This window comes from Drosophila willistoni, chromosome 3R (assembly GCF_018902025.1).
Source record: "Drosophila willistoni isolate 14030-0811.24 chromosome 3R, UCI_dwil_1.1, whole genome shotgun sequence".
Lineage (NCBI taxonomy): Eukaryota > Metazoa > Arthropoda > Insecta > Diptera > Drosophilidae > Drosophila > Drosophila willistoni.
Window position 1 is genome coordinate 18,322,143 of NC_061086.1, and position 19,241 is coordinate 18,341,383.

Consider the following 19,241-nt stretch of genomic DNA (forward strand, 5'->3'; position numbering starts at 1 on the left):
GGAAAATATCAAACATAATAAATTCTTAATTCTATTTCAAATTTCAATTCGAGTTTTTGTCATCACTTGACCTGGATGTTTTCTGTCAGAGTTTGTTTTCTTGAGATTTATTTTATATTCGACCATTTTCATTTCATTTTACGAATCTCACATTTTCTCTTGACTTTTCGCAAGTATTTCGTGTTCTTGACTATAAAAAAAAAAAAAAAATTTGTTTTAAAAAATTAAAGTAAAGTTAACAAAAAAAAAAGAAAAAATTCACATATGCAATAATTAACTGTTGGCTGTGCAAAATTAGATAGCAATATGACAACAGCGAATTATGCAGATCGCCAGAGTGCGAGTATGCCACGACGTACTATTGCGGAACCGGCAAAATTTGTGTTTGATTTGGTAGTCTCACATTTAGAGACTCCCAATCTGAAAATACAGGAGCCCAAGGAATTGCAGGTGGATGTGAATTTTAATCGCACACCCATTAATGTCACATCCAGTCGCATTAATGTAACCGAATTCAAAAACGGAACGGCCATTGAATTCGAAACGGAACCGGCCAAACTTCGCAAAACCCTAGAAGAGTGCGGCATGCCCATATCCGTGTCGTATAAGGGCAAAGTTTTGGGCACTGGTCAAATGACATTTCCGCAAATGGTCACCGATCGTATAGACACCGGAATGTCCGATCTGATGCATGTGGATACGTGTAACTTTGAGAGAAATGGTGAACCAGTTGGCAATCTGGAGATCCTTTGCCGTTTAGTAATTAAATGCGATGAAATGGATAGGTAGGTTTTCTTTAGAGGGAATACATTTTAATGTCTATTCAACTTTCGAAAAACCCACAGAACTGACGAGAAAAGTTGCCGCCACATGGACAAAAGCATAAATCCCATGGATATTCTATTCGTTATGGGTGAAACGCAGCATTGTTCGAATCCCTGTGATCCGTGCTTGGATGCTTTGGAGGCCGAGGAGGGCGACTCACGCCTTAATCTTGATTTGCAACGTTATCGCAGTGCACCCAGTGGCCCAATGATGTTGCACAATGCTTCCGATAACACGGCTTGCTTGGAGCTAAAAGTAAACAGTCTTCAATTTCGTTGTGTTCGTTTGCAGAGATTTGGTTAATCTTTTATATTTTTTGTTGCAGAAAATGGCTATCGAATATGGAGAGCTAATTGACTCAATAACCAAGGGAACAGGACAACCGGCACCTGCACAACCTCCTTGCCGGGGTCCAGTTGGTCCTCCCATGCAGATGGATGTGCCATATGAGCCTAATTTGCCCAATTTTGCGTATCCTTCACCACCACCACAGACAATTCCAGTATCAATCAAGGATTGTGGCGGCAATGCACCAGAAATAAAGCCCACACGCTTTTGTCCCGTCTGTCTGACCAATATGTCCTGGCTGCCAAAGTTTGCCGCTTGTCCCAAATGCGGAGTCAAGCCCATGCCTGTTATGGAGGAAAGGCATAGGGAAAAGAAGATTACGGCTGAACAGGTACTGGTCGAGTATTTAGGTAAACCACCTTCAGGCATTGATGACTATTGTGTAAATGCCTGTGAGAAGGCTATGAAGGATAAGCTTGAAAAGGAAAATCCAGAGGAGTGTCCTCCCTGCAGATGTACATGCAAACTGAATAAAGTCTGTGCCCATTGCCGCATACGTAAACTGTGCGCTGATATCTTCCAACCCGATCCAGAGAAGCAGCCAAAGTGCCCAAAAGTGGAGCCCGAGCCCGAGTCCGAAGATTATTGTGTGGTAAGCCATAGTGCGGAGGACTGTCGTCCATATTTGGCTCGCGTTTTTTCTGAACTACGCGATTTGTACGACATTAAGGACAACACCAAAAAAGGCTCTGAGTTCGACGAGGCATGTGAGCAGGCACGCAAGACCATCGTGAAAGGTGAGGATACTAAGAAAAAGCCCAAGGTCGAAGCTGGCCAAGCCAAAGAAAAGACAAGATCGTCTGCTGAAAAACCCGCAGATAAATCGACTGCTTTGAAATTGGACATCAAACAACCGCCCAAAAAAGTGGCAGCACCTCGCAGTGGCCACACGAAAACGGGACGACATAAATATTGTGTCAACCAGCATGGTGCAGTCTCCCGTAATCATGGCTGGGCTTGGGCCAAAAGTTCTGAAGCCCGCAAGAACGGCTGGCGTCCTGGTGCCGTGCGAAAACCGATCATGAATCTCATGAAATTCTTTTTGGAAAAATCGCGAAACAATGCGATGCAAACATGTCAGGATGCTGAGGAAGAAGCCCGTAGAAAGAACGAAGAGGAGCAGCCAGTGTTGAATGTTTGCAAGAAGAATGGAGATATCTATATAACTCTTCGACCGCTGTCACCTTTGGGCATGAAGCAGAAACCCATCGTATTCCGCATAGTCAAGAGTGATTTGGCAGTCGCAGTTAGGGAGATCAAACAGAAGCTCAAGGACAAGGGCTACCCAAAGTGCACCTGTCACAGATCGGTAATGATGTGCACCTGTCGGTGTGTTAGAGAGAAAAAAGAATTGGAATGTGCCATAAATAAAGAGTGCCGACGCCGTAGGATGCCTTCTTGTGCCGAGCATTTGGTTCTCTCCGATACCAGTGAAAGTGAAATGGAATATGACTTTGATGTGACACCTCCGGCGGGCACCCATCGAGCGCCAATGCGGCCGAAACCACGCACAACCAATAATAGTACCCAGACAAGCAAAAAAGATAAACAGCCTGGTCCACCGAAGTATCCTAAAGCCATGAATCCTTATTATCGAGCCTATGACTGTGCTGTTGGGGACCGTTATACGGGCACGGCTTTTGGAGCACCAGGCGAGGAGGTGTACGAGGATGGCGTCTTTGGTCATCGCGGCGGTGGGGCTCATGGTGAATCTGCAGCTCCAGGTGGCAAGCCGAAATCAAAGCAAATCTGGGGCGACAATGCTGGAGGTCCAATTCGCGGGGGTGGACGCTCGGGTGGTGGTCCTGGTCAAGGTGCTGGTTTTGGAGGTGGCGGTGGTGGCGGTGGCGGTGGCGGTGGTGTTGGTGGTGGTGGTGCGAGAGGAGGAGGAGGGTCTCCATGGAAGGGTTTTCCAGTTAATGTCAAACCAGGTGCATTTGGTCCTGGTGGTCCTGGCGGTGCCAACGCTGGTGGCAATCGCGCTGGTGGACCTCATTCCGGCCCTGGCGCTACTGGCGGTGGTGCTGGTGGTGGAGGTGCTGGCGGTGGTGCCGGTGGTGGCGGTGGTGGCCGTGGCGGTGGCGGCGGCGGTGGTGGCGGTGGAGGCGTTGGTGGCGCTGGCGGTGGCGGTGGTGGCGGCGGTGGATCCATACCTGTTCGAATGCCCAAACGATTTACCAAATCTGCCGAGGAGGCAGCCAAGCAAGCAGAAACTGCCAAGAAAAAGGAAATAGAAGAAAAGAAAAAAGGCGTTGACATGATGAAATATCTTCAAAAACGTGGAGACCTAGCCAAGCCCTACAATCCTGCTGACGGCGAGAAGAATCGCTCTCGAGGCAAAAAAGGACCATCACTCGGCCCCGATGGCCTAACCGATGCTCAACGAAGATTCCGAGCTCTACGTCAGGTGGCAGCTCCTTCAATTTACATGATACCACGTCGTGGCAAGGCATATGATCCGTGCGCATTTACATGTAGTCCTTGTGGTCCTTGTGGTCCTTGCGGCGCCCAAAACTACGACTGCTGCTCTCCACAGAACTTTAACTGTTGTAGCTATTATTGTTGAGCAAACTAAATCAGAACCAAATATATAAATATATGTATGTACAACCACATTCAATTTCATGTTTAAACAGTTACTAACTCAATTGAATACTTCAAATTCGACAAGTGCCTGGCCATTGCCCAAAAACCTAACAACATCTCACTTCAAGGTTGCCGCCACCGTGCTCAAGTGCCCTTCATTGTGGCAAATTTAATTTGATGCCACCCAACAAATTGTTGCCAATGCCTTTCACCTCGGCATGCCATTAATGAAAAATTCAGCGACTGTTTGTCGCATTTGTTGTGTGTGGGTTTTCTTTTCAATTTCCCAGCGACATGACAGTTTGAAAAAAATGAGTAACGAAAACAACAGCAGCAGTGCCACAAAAAAAGAAGAAGAACAAAAATACAAGTCTGTCTGTTAATCCGCATCCACGTTTCACTTTCAATCGTCGACGGGACACGTAGGTCCCATATTAACCGACTTCCTGTTCCCTTGCCTCATTTTAATGCGTAAAAGTTACAGTGGTTAGAAACAGATTTCCCACATTTTGCTTAAAATTTTCAAGTTTCTACACAATTAACAATTATATTCTTTAACTATTATTATTTCTAATAGTTAACCTTCCGTAAAGTGCCATTTAGAAAGATACAAAATAATTGAAAACTATTTTTTCAAATTTTAGTTTATTAAAATAAGAATAAATAAATTTCAAACAAAGTTTTAGCAAAACAATTAGCATCGAATTATATACTTAGATAAAGTTTTATTTTCCATATACGCTCTAAAATGTGGAAAAACTCATTGTTTTTTTTTTAAATTTATTCCCAAATTGACTTTTGGAGCCACTGTGCATCAGACAAATCGGAGTTGTGGAGTGTGTATGCTAATGCTCGAAAATCCAATAGCATTATCAAATTTTAAAGCTCTGGGCATATACGTACATACTATGTATGTATGCATGTATACGTATGCATACTTGTATAATATTTTATGCATGAAATATGGCAATTTCAATTAGTTTTTAGTGACTCTGCCTGAACGATGTTGGCAAATATTATGGGATTAAACTGTAAACCCTCAGCCAGCTTGTTTGTGTAATTATAACAGCATTTTGGAATTCTCGTATTTGTACCAACAGCTAACAACGACTATGTCGACATCGAAATTGAAATTGTTATTCCTAATGGTGTGTCAGTGTGTGTTTGTGTGTAAGGATGTGGATGGAAGGATATGTGTGTGTGTGTGTGTGTCAGTTAATTAAATGTGAGGCACGCACAGATAGCGGCAGCAGCAACAAAACTATATGCTCTAGACCAGGCCAATGAACGGTACTTCATTATAAGCCACACACACACACATACACACACACACAAGTCAATTAGAAATCTATGCAAAATACCTAAGCTACTTATCACAAATCCATACATACATATCTAACGCAGTCATCCAATGCATAACCATTCATTTGGGAAGTTGGTATATTAAGTAGCTAGAAATCTTAACTGTTGCCATGTACATTATTATGTTTCGGTCTAAAGATGCCAAGGGCCAGAACGATGTTGATAATAACATGAGCCTGGCCCACAGCTACATACTCTCACACATATTGAATTCAAAGTAGTTGATAAGTATATAAGTATCTACCTCACCCACAATCATTGCAAATTGAGCTAATTTATGCATTAGAACCTTTTGTGTTTTTCTCAAATTTAAGAGTAATGGCAGGCAAACGGGCAGGCAAGAAAAAAAAAATAAGAACAAACTTTTTAATTAAACAAATTACGCAAATTATGCGGAAAATGGCAAAAGAAAAAAATAAAAATTATACCCCTTTTTCTTTATCTTATTTGTCTGTGTACAAGAATTTGTTCATTCTCAAAATGGTTGATGTAAATTACACAAAGGCTGTGTAAATGCAAAAACAAAAAGCACGAAAATGAAATGGCCAATGGAAAAGGTTGTCAAAAGGTAGCGAAACGTAAAAGTACCAGTAATCAAATGAAATGCAGTACAAGTAAAACAACATGAATTATATCAATATTTGTTGAGTCGAGTAAAAAGATATTCTTTCGTTTTTATTTTTTACATTTTTTAAAGTAAAATTTTTCAAAAAAGTTAATAGATGTTGAGGCTGGAGATAGAGGTTGATTTGGTTTGGCATTTACAATAAATTTATTTTATAAAATGAATCATTTTTCAAAGTAATATAAAATTATAGCTAATGAAGTTCTTCCTTTTTTCTTATGATACATTTGTTTAGGTCCTCCATTTATTTCTTTTAACTGTATGAAAATACTGATCAAATTCCTTTGAATGATGGGTATTTCATTCCTCATTTAATTTATTATCTTTTGTAGTTCAAGAATAATAGTATATTCAAGTCAATAGTCATCATAACGAAATTTGAGAATAAATGGAAACTTGATAAGATATATATATACATATACATACTTACAGATTTAGTTAAAACCGACGATTATCGAATAGTTAAAAGTTTCATAAATTGTTAGCCAGTTTAAAATTCTTCACTCTATGAAACATTGAGGTATTTATTTCAAAAGGAATTTTATTTATATCCAACAGAAACAATTTAGTATAAAATCTGTTGCATTTTTTAGCCAGCAATTTTGTGGTTATTGAATTAAATATTTTCCATGACATTTTTGCTAACAATTTAGCATAAAACTAAGAATTTGCACAAAAAATGTCGCATTTTAACTATGTATAAATTATGCATAATGGAACTCTAACTATTGTGGATATACAAATCTACATCCACATATGCACGGGTATGGGTGTATGTATGTATGTATATATGCAAAACTTTCACAATTATGATTGAAGGAAAGTACGCATTTTTTTCTTGCATAATTAATGTTATATCGAAGGCAAAGTCGCTACCGCTAAAGCTGTTGCTGGCAGAGTTAACCCATGTCAAAGGTTATAACTTTCTTTTTTTTTTTTGTTGCTTTTTGGGTCAAAACCTGTGCAAACTTGCTTAAATATTTTATGTAATGGGCTTTTTAATTTGCTGCTTTAAAGTAAACAACACAAATAGCGGAAGGAGAAATACAGAGACGGAGTCAGGTAACGCATTTTGGCACTTCATAAATCAACATAAAAAGTACACAGTAAGCATCGGTGATTGGTCGAGATTTAAATACTCTATACAATTAAACCAAATAAATAAAAGTTTGTTTGCTAGAAAAACTTGTATCTTCAAATGATTGTCACTTGAAGAACTTTATAAACTGAAACTCACTTATTCTTAACTGACACCATGACCAGGTGTTCTGCATAGTAAACATGGCCAAGGCAGGGAAAGGGGATCGCGGACATGAAGGCACTTTTGAGCGAATTTCATGCCAGTCATGTCAGTGGCCATTCTGGGTCTGGCAGTTAACATCCGTTTCCGTCAGTACAAACAAAGCTTTTATCAGATTTTCGTGTAACAAGTGCGGGCAACAGCCGAAGAATTTCGTGTACTCGACGTCACGTCAAGGCGCGTTAAAAAGTAAAATCTTTCTTCTCTTTGGGCAACTGTCCGGGATACTTTATCATCATTTGTCAATTAGTTGCATTAGCCCCAGAGAGACCATTATGGTTAAAGTTTTTTTTTCCCCCCCAAATAATTAAAGTGCTTAGATTTCTCATGACCTGTTCCCCTTGATGCCCCTCACCGGTTAGAGTCCATTCCGTATTGGATGGAACTTTTTGTCTAGTGCTTCTGGCAGTTTTTTTGTTGTTTTGCAATTTGAGCAAGTTTTGCAGTCATAATGCAATATGATAGCTAAAACGAAAAAGAACAAAAGAAACAAAAAACTTTGACCGCACCTGCAAAAATCCTTGGCAAAGAGTAAAACTTTTGGCCAGCACGAAATGCCAAATGTCCTTTTTGCGGTTCGAAATTTGGTTTTAATTGAAAATTCGATTGCAAGAATCTAATTGCCAGTGAGCTGGCGGTGAGTTGGAGATTGTGGCCAAGCCAACAAACTTGCATGATGGCACGCAACCTTCTAGCTATTGGCCTAATTAATGCTGAAATTCAACAGAGGCTCCAACGTTGCGTATGTGTAATGCAAGAATGTTACCTGAATGCAATTATTGTTATGCGCTCACAGCTAGCCAAACATTTTTGTTACCTAAAGCTTTTACGATTTCATTAAAGCCAAAGGAATTGGATGCCAAGTAGAAGCCACATTCCACAAACATAAAGTTATAATGGCTGGTGGGCATTAAAACGCATAAAAACCTTCCATTGAGGTCGTCGACAAGAACGACTATTTCGAATTTTTTTCAGAGCCAAAAGGGAATGCTTCCGAAACATGATTGCAGTTCCACTTTGCTTTCGCTCGACACAACTCTTGGCGTTAAAATTTCATTAGGAAATTCATTAAATTTAAAAAAGTCCCAGATCCACTAGGAGATGCCAAGCAAATAGTGCTGACAAAATAAAAATAAATTAAGTCTTTAATTTATGCGCTCTGAAGTCGTAGCAGAGCAGTATAAGAATTTCCTCTTAAAATAATGCACTAAAATATGCACACTAACCACAACTAAGCGGTAGCCATTGTTTTTGGGATATATATGGATACATCTTTTGAATGTCATCTGCATATTGAATTATTAAATATATAAGATATTGTTTAAACTTTCATTTGGTCATTTTTAAAAGCTGCTTAAAAATGGACAAGATAATAAAATTTATTTCTCATTCATTCATCGATTTAGTAATACAATTTTCAATAAAATTAGAGTTAACCAATGTTGAATTTAACTTTAAACCACAATTGTTGAAGTTTATATCAGTTTCATGGACAATTTCATGACAAAGTTGTGACTTATATAAAGTAAGCCTTTACTAATGTGTATAGTTTAATTTTTTAACTATAAATTGAGTGCAGTATATGTCTTTTTTTTAGCAAAAGCAAAGCAATCAAATAATGGCAAATAAAAAAAACTACATATAAACTAAAGAAAAATAATTACAGAGGAGAATACAAATAGTAAAGAGTTCAAACTTCCCATTCCATTTAGTTAGCAGATGTGTTAAAACTTAATAAAATGAACTCAACTAGGAGACATACTTATGAAACAAAACTTATGACACCAATAGAAATGTTATCAATGTGGCCATAAATTTGTTACCATTGTATTTCTTATGATTGGTTTTGTTGAAATACTTTGCGACTTGAAATCAAATTAGATTTTCTCACAAAAATTACTTTCAAATGTTGTTTTATAGATTTTAAGCAAATTTCAAACGCCACAATATCTAATGCACCTAATGTTGGGTATCTTGGAATCGTTCATTTGACTTTCTTGCAAAACACTCTTTGATATAACAAGCCAATGGCTCTTTGGAGTGCACTCAACGTGGCTGCAGCATATGTATTTGTGGTTTTATGGTCATAGAGAGGCAATGAACACTCTCAGTTTAAAGATGGTTGAGCATTTAAAGCGAATTTTTATCGAACAAACAATTTGTAAAGTGAGAAAAACCTCAAAATAATAGAAATCCATTTTACATTCAAAATGTTTTTGTTTGTTTTTGATTTAATCGTTTTGAATAAAAACTCAAATTGTATAGAGTTTCAATGATGAAAATCCCCTGGGGGAATAATCGTTAGTCATTGATAAAATAGAACAAATGTTGCAATTGAAATGCAAAAATTCAATTACACTTACATTTTTTTTTGCAATTTCACATTATGCAATTGTCCATCAAGTGGCTAATAGAGGAATAAAAGAGCAGTCTACAGTAAATACTTAATATGACGCAAAGTGCAGCTCAGTGTCCAAAGAATAATAGAGCTTCAAAAAGGACAACTACCTCGAGCAGTTGATTATTGGAAGACCAGGACCTCATGTTGCGAAAGATGTATTGATGATGATGATGATGATGATGATGTGTGTCTGTGGGTGTGTTAGTGTGTTTGTGTTATTTTTTGTGAGTCTGTGTTCAAATGATGAGCCAATGACCATGTGTTTTATGGACACTTTGCGGTTCTTGTGGATTCTGCGTGTATGTGGGTGTGCGTGTGTGTGTTTATGCCATTGGCAAATATTTTTGCTTGCTTAAAAAATATTTGCACTATAGAAAACAGTCTAGCTGGGAATTTGGAATATGCAAACACAAACCCCCCGAAGGTTTTGCAAAATGTGCATCAAATTTTAAAAACGATTGGCTATAAAAGATTATTCCCAAGTCATTGAACCATGGAAGGACATTAACTTGTCAATTTTGCATTAGACAAATTGCAATGCGAATAAAATTATATAAATTGTGCAAAATAATAAACCCAAGGGTAAAATCAAAGCATTCAAAATGGAATATTCACTTTATTAAAATTTATCAATATCGAAATCGATTGATGGATTAAAAATGCTGTCTAAGATTATTTTTATTTGTTATTTGTTACTAAAGGTATATTAGACGATAATCTTTAATACAACAAAGTATTAAAGACATAATTTATTCCCTCTTTTGCCAATGAAAAGAAGTGTATGTATACCAAATGTACTGCTATTTGGCCAAGACTGCAAATGATGTCTTTGTTTTGGACACCTGAGAAAACCACAGTTGTTACATTTTCTTCACTAAAATAACTGTAAATCAACTTTGCCACAATAAGATTTCAACTTCAAAATGTTTGAAAAATAAAACCATATAAATTTAATGCATAAAATAAATGCCAGGAGCACGCTAGTCCAGCTGTCAGCAAATTAACACTTTTGTTATATCGTATATGGCATGTTATATATACACACACACACACACCCACACATGCATATACGTATACTTATCTTGGTGTGTACAACTACTTTTTGTGGCCATCAAGTTCTGTTGGCCCTTATCCTCTATAGCTCCCCATTTTGAAGCAAAGCTGGAGAACACTTTTTTTTTATCAAGCTTTAAAGCCGCAAAATGAGTTTTTCTTGTGGATTTGCATAGATTAAACTGCAATGGCCTTTTATTTATTATTTGGCCAACCATCTAGTCAGCCAGCCAACCAACCACTCGGTCTGCTCTTCACTCCATGATGAAGCGGACATTGTTATTTTTCTTAGCTGCTAAGCCAAAATGTACAAAAAGTCAAGCAGGAGCAATAGCAGGAAAATCGCCAACTCGTGTCTCATTTCTTTGGTTTTCTTTTTGTTTTTTTTTTTTTGTGGATGCTCTCAAAACTTTCAACCATTTGATGTGATGCGTCTCGGTTCAAGAGACTTGGCTAGAAGTTTCTTACTTTTTATTTGTTTCTTTTTTTGCTTTCTTGCTTTGGTTTTTCGGTTTTGGTTTTTTTGGGGGGCGTTCTGTCAACGCCTTTGTCGTTGATTTTGTCGTTAAAATGTCAACAATTTGTTGCGGCTGTCAGTCCTAGCCCCAAAAACACAACCTTCGCTCTGTCTTCGATCTTATCCAGTGCCATTTTTGGCCAACAGAACTTTGCCTATAAGCCGACAACGGAGAGAAATAAAAAAAAACAAAAACCCCAAGCACACAACGAAGAGAAACTCATTTAAAGTTTTAAAGTGTAGCCTTTTTTGTTGATGGATGGCTGGCTGCTTAGCTGCCACGCCTCCACTGCAGTAGGGCGAATAGGTGGTGGCAAAAAGAGTGCGTGCTTAGTCTTAAAACTTTTTTTGTTGTCACTAGTTTCATTAGCTGCCACGTTTTTTGTTCTTTTTTGTTGTGTATGTCCTGTAGGGATTAGGCCAACACGTGACGCAGTTTTTGGCTTTACTTTCCCTTCGCCTTGTTCTTTATTTCCTTTCATTGTCGGAGACTTTCCAATAAGAAGAAAAGAAAGGAAACAAGCAAAAGGAAAAACTTGTTGATAGTTCTCTAATATAAAGTGAGGCGCAACTTTGTGCCAAAGGCAAAAAGGACAACTTTAAAACGCAACACGTGTCGTGTTTTCTGGGTTAGGCTAATTCCGTATCGCAAATAAGTGAGAGGGAAACAAAACCAGAGGAAAATGTCGGGGAGGCATTGCATGCTTGAATACTAAATGGCAATTTGATTGATGTATATATGTCACAAAAGTGTCTTCACAAAACAAGTCAGACAATTGACAGATATAGGAGGATATATACATACATACATGTATGACAAAAAGTCAGCCTATCAAAATGTTGTCCCTCTTTATACACTTTTTTTTCTAACCGTTGCTAGGTTCTCATAATGAAAAATGTCAACTTAAATTTGTTTAAAAATAATTTTCATTTCATGAAATCGAAAAAAATTTGTTAAAGTGCAAAAGGCAACATAAAAGGCTTTTTATGTTGGTTGTCCCATTGCTGAGAATTTGAAAAGGGGCTGTGAAAATAATCTAGCTAAATTTAAACGCATGAAAACTACGCCAATTTCTATGGCCAGGCAATCAGAAAATGTCAAGCGCAGTTCTGGCTCAAGTCCTTTTTTCATTTTTGGCCACTTCAGTTCACAAAGTAACCAAAAAAACTACTGAAGCCCCTTCGGCTTGGGTACCTCCACACCTGCACACATCGACGTTTGGGGGAAATGCTCACTCTGCTGTTTGCTGAATAAACATCAAGGCGCAGAAGCAGAAACCAAAAAGCCGAGGGCATCGCTGACAACAGAGAGTAAAAGCCCAAAGTGTCAACTTGTTAACTGAACCGAGAGAGTCCACTGTGCCACACACCTGTTGTTGGTACTTGCTAGCTTTAATACACAGCGACTAGCAAAAGGATCAAGTCAAAATTTATTAGTCTGCTAGATTTTTGACGGTCGATAAGGTTTGCATTAAAGACTCTCGATTTAATGGATGTAATGATCTGCCAAAATATACATATTTAAAAATGTTTTCTTTAAAGTAAGCCTACTTGGTACTTAGGTAAAAACTATACAAGTTAATTCAGTTAATTAAATTTGCCATGCAACTAAAAAGCACAACAAGAAAACAATAATTACACTATGTTTATACATTTGGATTAAAATAAAGAATAATCCTGTATATATTGTATTATTTAACTCGCAATGTAAATATACATAAATGAAATTCAAATAATTTATTGTTAAACAAGTTTAAATATGAAAAATCATTTTTGCCTTTTTAGCTTAAAAATTGAATAGTTTCATGCACTTTATTTTAATATGGGATTATAATTGGTTTATAACGAATGTAACTGAGATACTTTCATATTTTTTTTTTGTTGAGAATGCAAAATATTCAATATTTTATATAATCCACAGAACAAATAAATACAAATTCAATTTTAATGCCACAGAAATTCTATTGTGAGAGCGTGACCAATTTATATTCGACAAATCTGATTGAAAGGAAAAGTTGAATATTTACATAGAGAAGAATAGAGTATGAAAACAATTCATTTACCTGAAAAAATAACTATTCATTACAATTTCTTCTTTTTTTTTTACCTTGAACCAACATAAATCATTGGAATAAAATGTATATAAAATAAATTTGTAAATTTATATCTGAAGTAATCAGCTCTTCGCATCTCATTATCATCAGCTATCAAAAGGGCGAACAATACAAAATAAAACACGAAATTATAACTTTTTTAATGACAATGTCTAACTTTTGATGAGAATCTTATATGACAATCATCTTTATCCAGATTAAAAAAAATTGTAGATAAATCATTAATATTTTTGAGGAACTCTACAAATCTCTTTCTGTGATGAAAGTCATCCTAATTGGCTAGTCAAAAATACGTTTAGAATATAGTTATAAATGTACAGACATACCGTCCCAAAAAAAAGTTTTGTATGTCATATATACATATGTATATTTGATATTATAATTTTCCTCTTACCTAATTCAGTTGCTGCAACTACACATTTTTGTTAAGCTCTTTGCATTTTATTATTATTTTAAAGTAAAAATGTTGGCCCTTCTATTATGGTTGGAGGCGTTCCAAGCCACCAACTAATTTAATAGTCCTGATCATATTTGCAATGGCTCAATCATTCCTTTTTGGGTCCTGCTGTCTATAGGAATAACCGCAAGGGTTTGCCTAGCATTGACACTGTTCGCTTTGCATACCAAATATGATTTCACTGCAGGTAATCTGTGGAATTTAGGCCATCATTGTGCTTATAAAATTAGTCACACTGATTTATACCTCATTAAGTGGCTTGCTTTTCTCTATATATACATTTGATCTATGACCTGCTGTTTTAAATGCTGTTCAGTTAAACATCTTAGCATCTTCTTTATTCTAATTAAATGGCAAAGATAACTGTTGCACAATTTATATTTTAGTAAATAAATCAAATTTTGCAAACATTTGTTTATGAAAATTATCTACGAATTTATGAATCATGTAATTGCCATAATGTGTTATTTTGGCATCTATGTAATTGCAGCAGGTGTATTCTAACCCACATGGCCTAATCCAACATATCAATTAAGTTATTAGTTGAGGGCCATAAAAATGTCAAAGCAATAACAATATTAACATAAAGCCTACATAAATTAGATGCCGAACAGCAACAATAAACTTTTACCATAAATGTTTCTATGGCTCTCTGAATGAATGAATGTATTTGTATACAAATTCGTTTGGCATGGGGGGAAGTGGGATTGGATGTGTTTGAAGAGAAAAGTAGAAGCAAATATCCCAGAACAATTCGCAGACTCGGTCGAACAAATCAAGTCAACTTAGTGGTAGCAGCTGCCCAGGGGGACGCATTTAATTAACAATTGACAGTTGCCTGACAGTCGGCTAAGCACACAAACAAACCACCCACATCCACACCCAGTTACAGTTGCAGATACAGATACATTTGCTACCATAGATTCAAGCGTAAGAGCTGGGCTTTTCAGTTCATCGGAACTAACATCAAAGAACTAAACATATATTTTTTACTAAGAATTTATTTGAAATAATAGACTAAGTGAGTGAGAAAAGCCACAACAACCGAGAGTAAAAATGGTTTGAAAAAAACAAATATAAATATCTCCAGACATTCCATTTTTGAGTTGTATGTCTTTCTATTTACTAAATTCATAAATGGAATACTTGTCGTATGCGTAATGCGAGAATCTCTCTTGGTGATGACAGTTTACCAAAGCATTTTTTAAAGGAAAAGATAATAAATCCAAGTCAATTTTCTCCCACAATGACGACGAAAATACCAATTCTCCCTGGAAAATATAAAGCTATTGCTGTATGTTGCCTTTTACCATTATATCTATTATATAAGTTGCAGTCTTGACCGAAAGATTTGTCAATGTTCCTTTTTGTGTAGGTTAGAGTAATGACTAGTGAACCAGCTCTTCGAGTAACCAACTCTATTATGAGATTTATTCTTTGTGGTCGCAAGTTTTGCTGCCAACCATCAATAAAACTTGGCAAAGTCATTCTCAAAGCGGTGTATCTTATCTGTCCACACTTACGCGACCGTGACCATGATCCTTGGTCTGCTCCTAATGGTGGTGCTACTGCTGGTTGGCTCACAATCGGTTTGTGCGCTTGGCTTCCTGTGTCTATACATACACGAAACGTATGTGTACATATCGTATATGTCGGACAGTTTTGTTTCCTGTCAATGCTTTTGTCACTTTTAACACGTGGACAAACAGAGTCGACGGTTCACCCAGTCACCCACTCGAACGGTTGCCCGCATTTCTGTTGTCACGTTGCGGTTTTGTTTAGCTTGAATGTTCATTTTTGTTTTTGTTGGTCTCATGAAAATTGCTCTTTCCGGGCAAAAGTGGCAAACATAGTCGTAAAAGCTACTATGATTCATGTAGAACATGAACACAAATGCTCCCGCATTTCTACACCGTGCACACACACAGACCCACGCACACACACACACACACACACAGAGAACTTGCATAAAACAGCACTCACAAAAAGTTTACGCTTATGACTATTTTTTCTTTTGGCTCGTAACCAAATTGTAGTTTATTTACTTTTTTTTTAGTTGTTATTTCTGGCGACATATGTTTGCCAAAAGGTGGACTAAAACGGAGCAAAAGAAAAAGTAGAAAACTATTACGAAAATTATATGTGTTACCATGTCCCAAACTTGGAGGCATGTCACAAATGTGTTAATGAGTTTTCCTGTACAAAATGTAATTAGAAGCTCATATCAGGGGATGAGGACTAAGAAAAAAAATGAAACGAAGCTAACAGTACTCGTTCTCATTAATCAGGATCTGGCAAAAGAACTGACAATGTAGGAGTGGAATGGAAATTTTTAAGCCAAAAAAAAAACTCTCGGTTAAGGTTCCAATTCGACGAATTTTCTATGTTCTTTTTAATGCCTTTTTGAGGACATTTTGTTTCACTTTTTCCTTTGAATTTCATCTAAAAAGTTGATAAAAACCTGGGCTAAGTTGTAAATTGAATTATCATCGATTTAATCTATAGAGCTAAGATGTTTTAGTTCAAGTGTCCGAAATGGTTGATAATATCGCTAATACTGAGAATTTATTACATAAATTCTATACTATTTGCGTTTGAATTTCTTTCTAAAACTGCTTTTAAATAAGTTTAAAAAGTTCTACTTACAATTAGTTTGAATAATCAACTGAACCTGTGTAAATTGAATAAAGTATCCTATTTCATTTATTTTTACTCCATTTTACTTTGGATGCTTTATTGTTTTGGAATACATTTTATTCCTCGTTTCATATACTTCCATAAACTTTCATTATTTTCAAGGTTTTATAAGATAGGAATTCCAATTTGTTTTAAAATTACAGAGGGGAAAGATGCTTTATAAACAGATATTCAAATTGAACATCAAAATTTTAAAATTTTTATTGCTAATTGTATCAAAACTATAGTTACGTACACTCTTATTATCATGTCCAAATAAGTTGGTAAATTAAAGCACTATCCTTGTTGGTAAGGGTATAAAAATAACTTGCTATCTGTTTTTTGTATGTGTTTGCAAGCAGATTCGTTTGTGAAATTTCTCTAGGTTGAAAAGACATTCATTCGGTTGAGTCGAGAAAGTCGAGTATCAACTTTGACTTTTGACAGCGAATGTTTTGTGTATATGTGTGTGTTTGTGTGTAAGTGTTGTGAATATGAGGAAAAACGGAAATGTGAAACACCAAGACAAGGAAGGGGATAGAGGAACTCAAAATGTGAAATTTCACTCATGTGCGATTGCTTCAAAATGAAAGTGGAATTTCCTTTGCCATATCATTGAATTGGACACCCTTAACTACAAGCACTACTGGCAAAATCAATTCAAATAGTAACTCACTCAAAATATTTTTAGTTCTCCCCTCCTTCTGGACCAACCTTTTCTAAATTTCAACCCAAGTTGCTTGGCCCATTTTCGATTTGTTCTGGCCAGATATACAGTAAGAGAGAGAGATAGAGAGAAAGGGAGAAGCGTTTTGTCCATTTTTTTCAATTTGCAGCACTGCATGCCGTTTATTTTGCAATCAAATTGTTTTTATCGCATCCGCACAACTAAACTGTAAACATTTGCCAGAGTTTTCCGAGTTTTCTTTTTGCCAATGCAAAACAACAGCAACAGCAAACAAGCCGACAAAAACGGCAACGACATAAACGCACTAAATCTGGGCAAAAGGGAAAAAAGAGCAAAATAAACCAACAGAAAAATAAAAGAATTCAAGATGAAAATGATGTGTAGAACTAAACGTCAGGGCCAAACTTCAGGTTATACAATTTGACCATTTTTCTTAATTTCTGTTACTGACTAACTAATTAAACTTTCGATTATAACAAAATAAATTGATTTTTGTGGCGTGAAAATAAAAGAAACCATTTAACAAACTTTTTCCCAAGTTTGTTTTCATCGTTTACTGAATTCATCCAGAAGACAATTTGAGATTTACTTTACTTAGAGAATAATTTTTTAAAACCTGAAATCTTTGATTTTCTTTTTAAGTTAAAAAGTATTAACTTTATAAGACTATCAATCGTGAGAATCACTTCGAACAATAAAGATTAACTTTAGATAAAACAAAATAGTATCTGTTATACCAGATCACATTAATACTCAACAAATTTTCGTAATGTTTCTTAAAAACGCTTTTAAAATCCGTCCCTGTATATGGGAAACAGTAAAAGGAACAACTTGCAAACAAGGATTCCGAAAAAAAACACTGTTGGAAAACACAAGTTGATGTGAAGAGTAAAAAATTGTTTTGGTGCAAAGAAATTTTTGCAATCAAAGTTGAGCTATTTTTTCCTTTTGCCTGTCTTTTTGCCACTCGGCCACATTTTCTGTATTTTGTTTTCTTTGTTTTTCACCCTCCAAACCAAAGAGTTTTTTTTTCGAAAAAGCGAGAGGTAGAAAATTGAAAATCTAAATGGCTGCGAAAATCAATTAATGGTCATGCTGAAAACACAACTCGGAAACTGTGACTAATTGTTGCTACGACTTCATGAAATAAGAATAAAAAAAAAAACAGGCAAATGAAATTTGGCAAATAAAAGACCCAAATTATATGTATTCTAATGTATTTATATATGTGTGTGTGTGTGTGTGTGTATAATTGTATGTGTCTTTGTGTATGGAAATTTCAATCGGTTTTCATTTGCGGTAAGCTGCTTAAATTTGCTTTTGATCCGCGGAGACAACAACAACAACGACAACAACAAATAAACGAAAGCATTCCAAGCTCAAACTAAGGCAATTTCGCCTGACTCCGGGTCCTGGGTACGGTTTCGTGCTCGGGGCATTGCAGAACGTGATGAGCATTTTGAAGCATATTCAAATCCAATGCCAAAAAGTGACAAACAAGCAGAATTGAAGCCCAAGTAAAAGGTCGGTCAAACATCTAGGCAAATTATCAGGACGCAATGACTTGACAATAGACATGGACACGGACATGGGCAAGGACATGGACAAATCCATAGAAATGTAAATGGAAATGGGTACCGACAGTTGGTCGTGCAGCAGTTTGAATCTAGAGTGGGTCTGGGACAATTTAACAAACTTATTTATTTATGAAAAGCTCGAAAATGCATTGGGAATATGTGACTAAAATGAAATTGAAATTGCCAGTTTATAATGCTATATAGATATAGCAGGATACCAGTTAAGCCAATTTTGTGGATGAGAGTGCACAGAAAAAGAATTACAAATCGATTTAATTTTGAAGCCGTAGCAAAAATCACTGCTCGATTAAAATGATTTAAAATGAGATGTAGGCGAGGAAATTTAATTATTTTTATCATAATTGAATATCGATAAAGTAAAAAAAAAAAGAAATTAAAATAGAAATAAAATTTTCCACTTTTTTTGCTCTTCTTTTAATCGTGTTCAACTTTATTAGGCGAAAAGTTTAATGGACTCAAAGTGTGGCAATTTATCAATTAGTTTGCCTCAGAGAAAAAAGCAGTTATTTCTGCTTCATTTTTCCTCCCTTTTTTTTTTTTTTTTGGTGATTTACTTAATTGTGTCAGTCACGCCCACCCCCCCCACACACACACACGCCTTCTTTTCGAAAATATGAATTTCAACCACAATCCCTGAGAAAGTTAGCTTGCCTTGGCAGGTTAATAACCGGCATGAAGCGAAAATTAATAG

General features: G+C 36.3%; 1 protein-coding gene across 1 annotated transcript; it reads left to right on the plus strand.

Annotated features, from left to right (window-relative positions):
* The first annotated feature begins 135 nt into the window (after window positions 1–135).
* Window positions 136–3,788, plus strand: LOC6647462. Its single transcript, XM_023178772.2, has 4 exons — window positions 136–785; window positions 846–1,080; window positions 1,151–3,104; window positions 3,279–3,788. The coding sequence occupies exons 1-4, from the start codon at window positions 307–309 to the stop codon at window positions 3,737–3,739; spliced, it is 3,129 nt and encodes a 1,042-aa protein (XP_023034540.1). The 5' UTR covers window positions 136–306; the 3' UTR covers window positions 3,740–3,788.
* Window positions 3,789–19,241: the final 15,453 nt, after the last annotated feature.

Bases quoted from the DNA above. Each gene is read 5' to 3' on its own strand.
- LOC6647462 (XM_023178772.2), top strand. From the start codon at position 307: ATGACAACAGCGAATTATGCAGATCGCCAGAGTGCGAGTATGCCACGA. The intron at 786-845 runs GTAGGTTTTCTT...AAAAACCCACAG, and splicing joins AAATGCGATGAAATGGATAG to AACTGACGAGAAAAGTTGCC. The intron at 1,081-1,150 runs GTAAACAGTCTT...TTTTTGTTGCAG, and splicing joins CGGCTTGCTTGGAGCTAAAA to AAAATGGCTATCGAATATGG.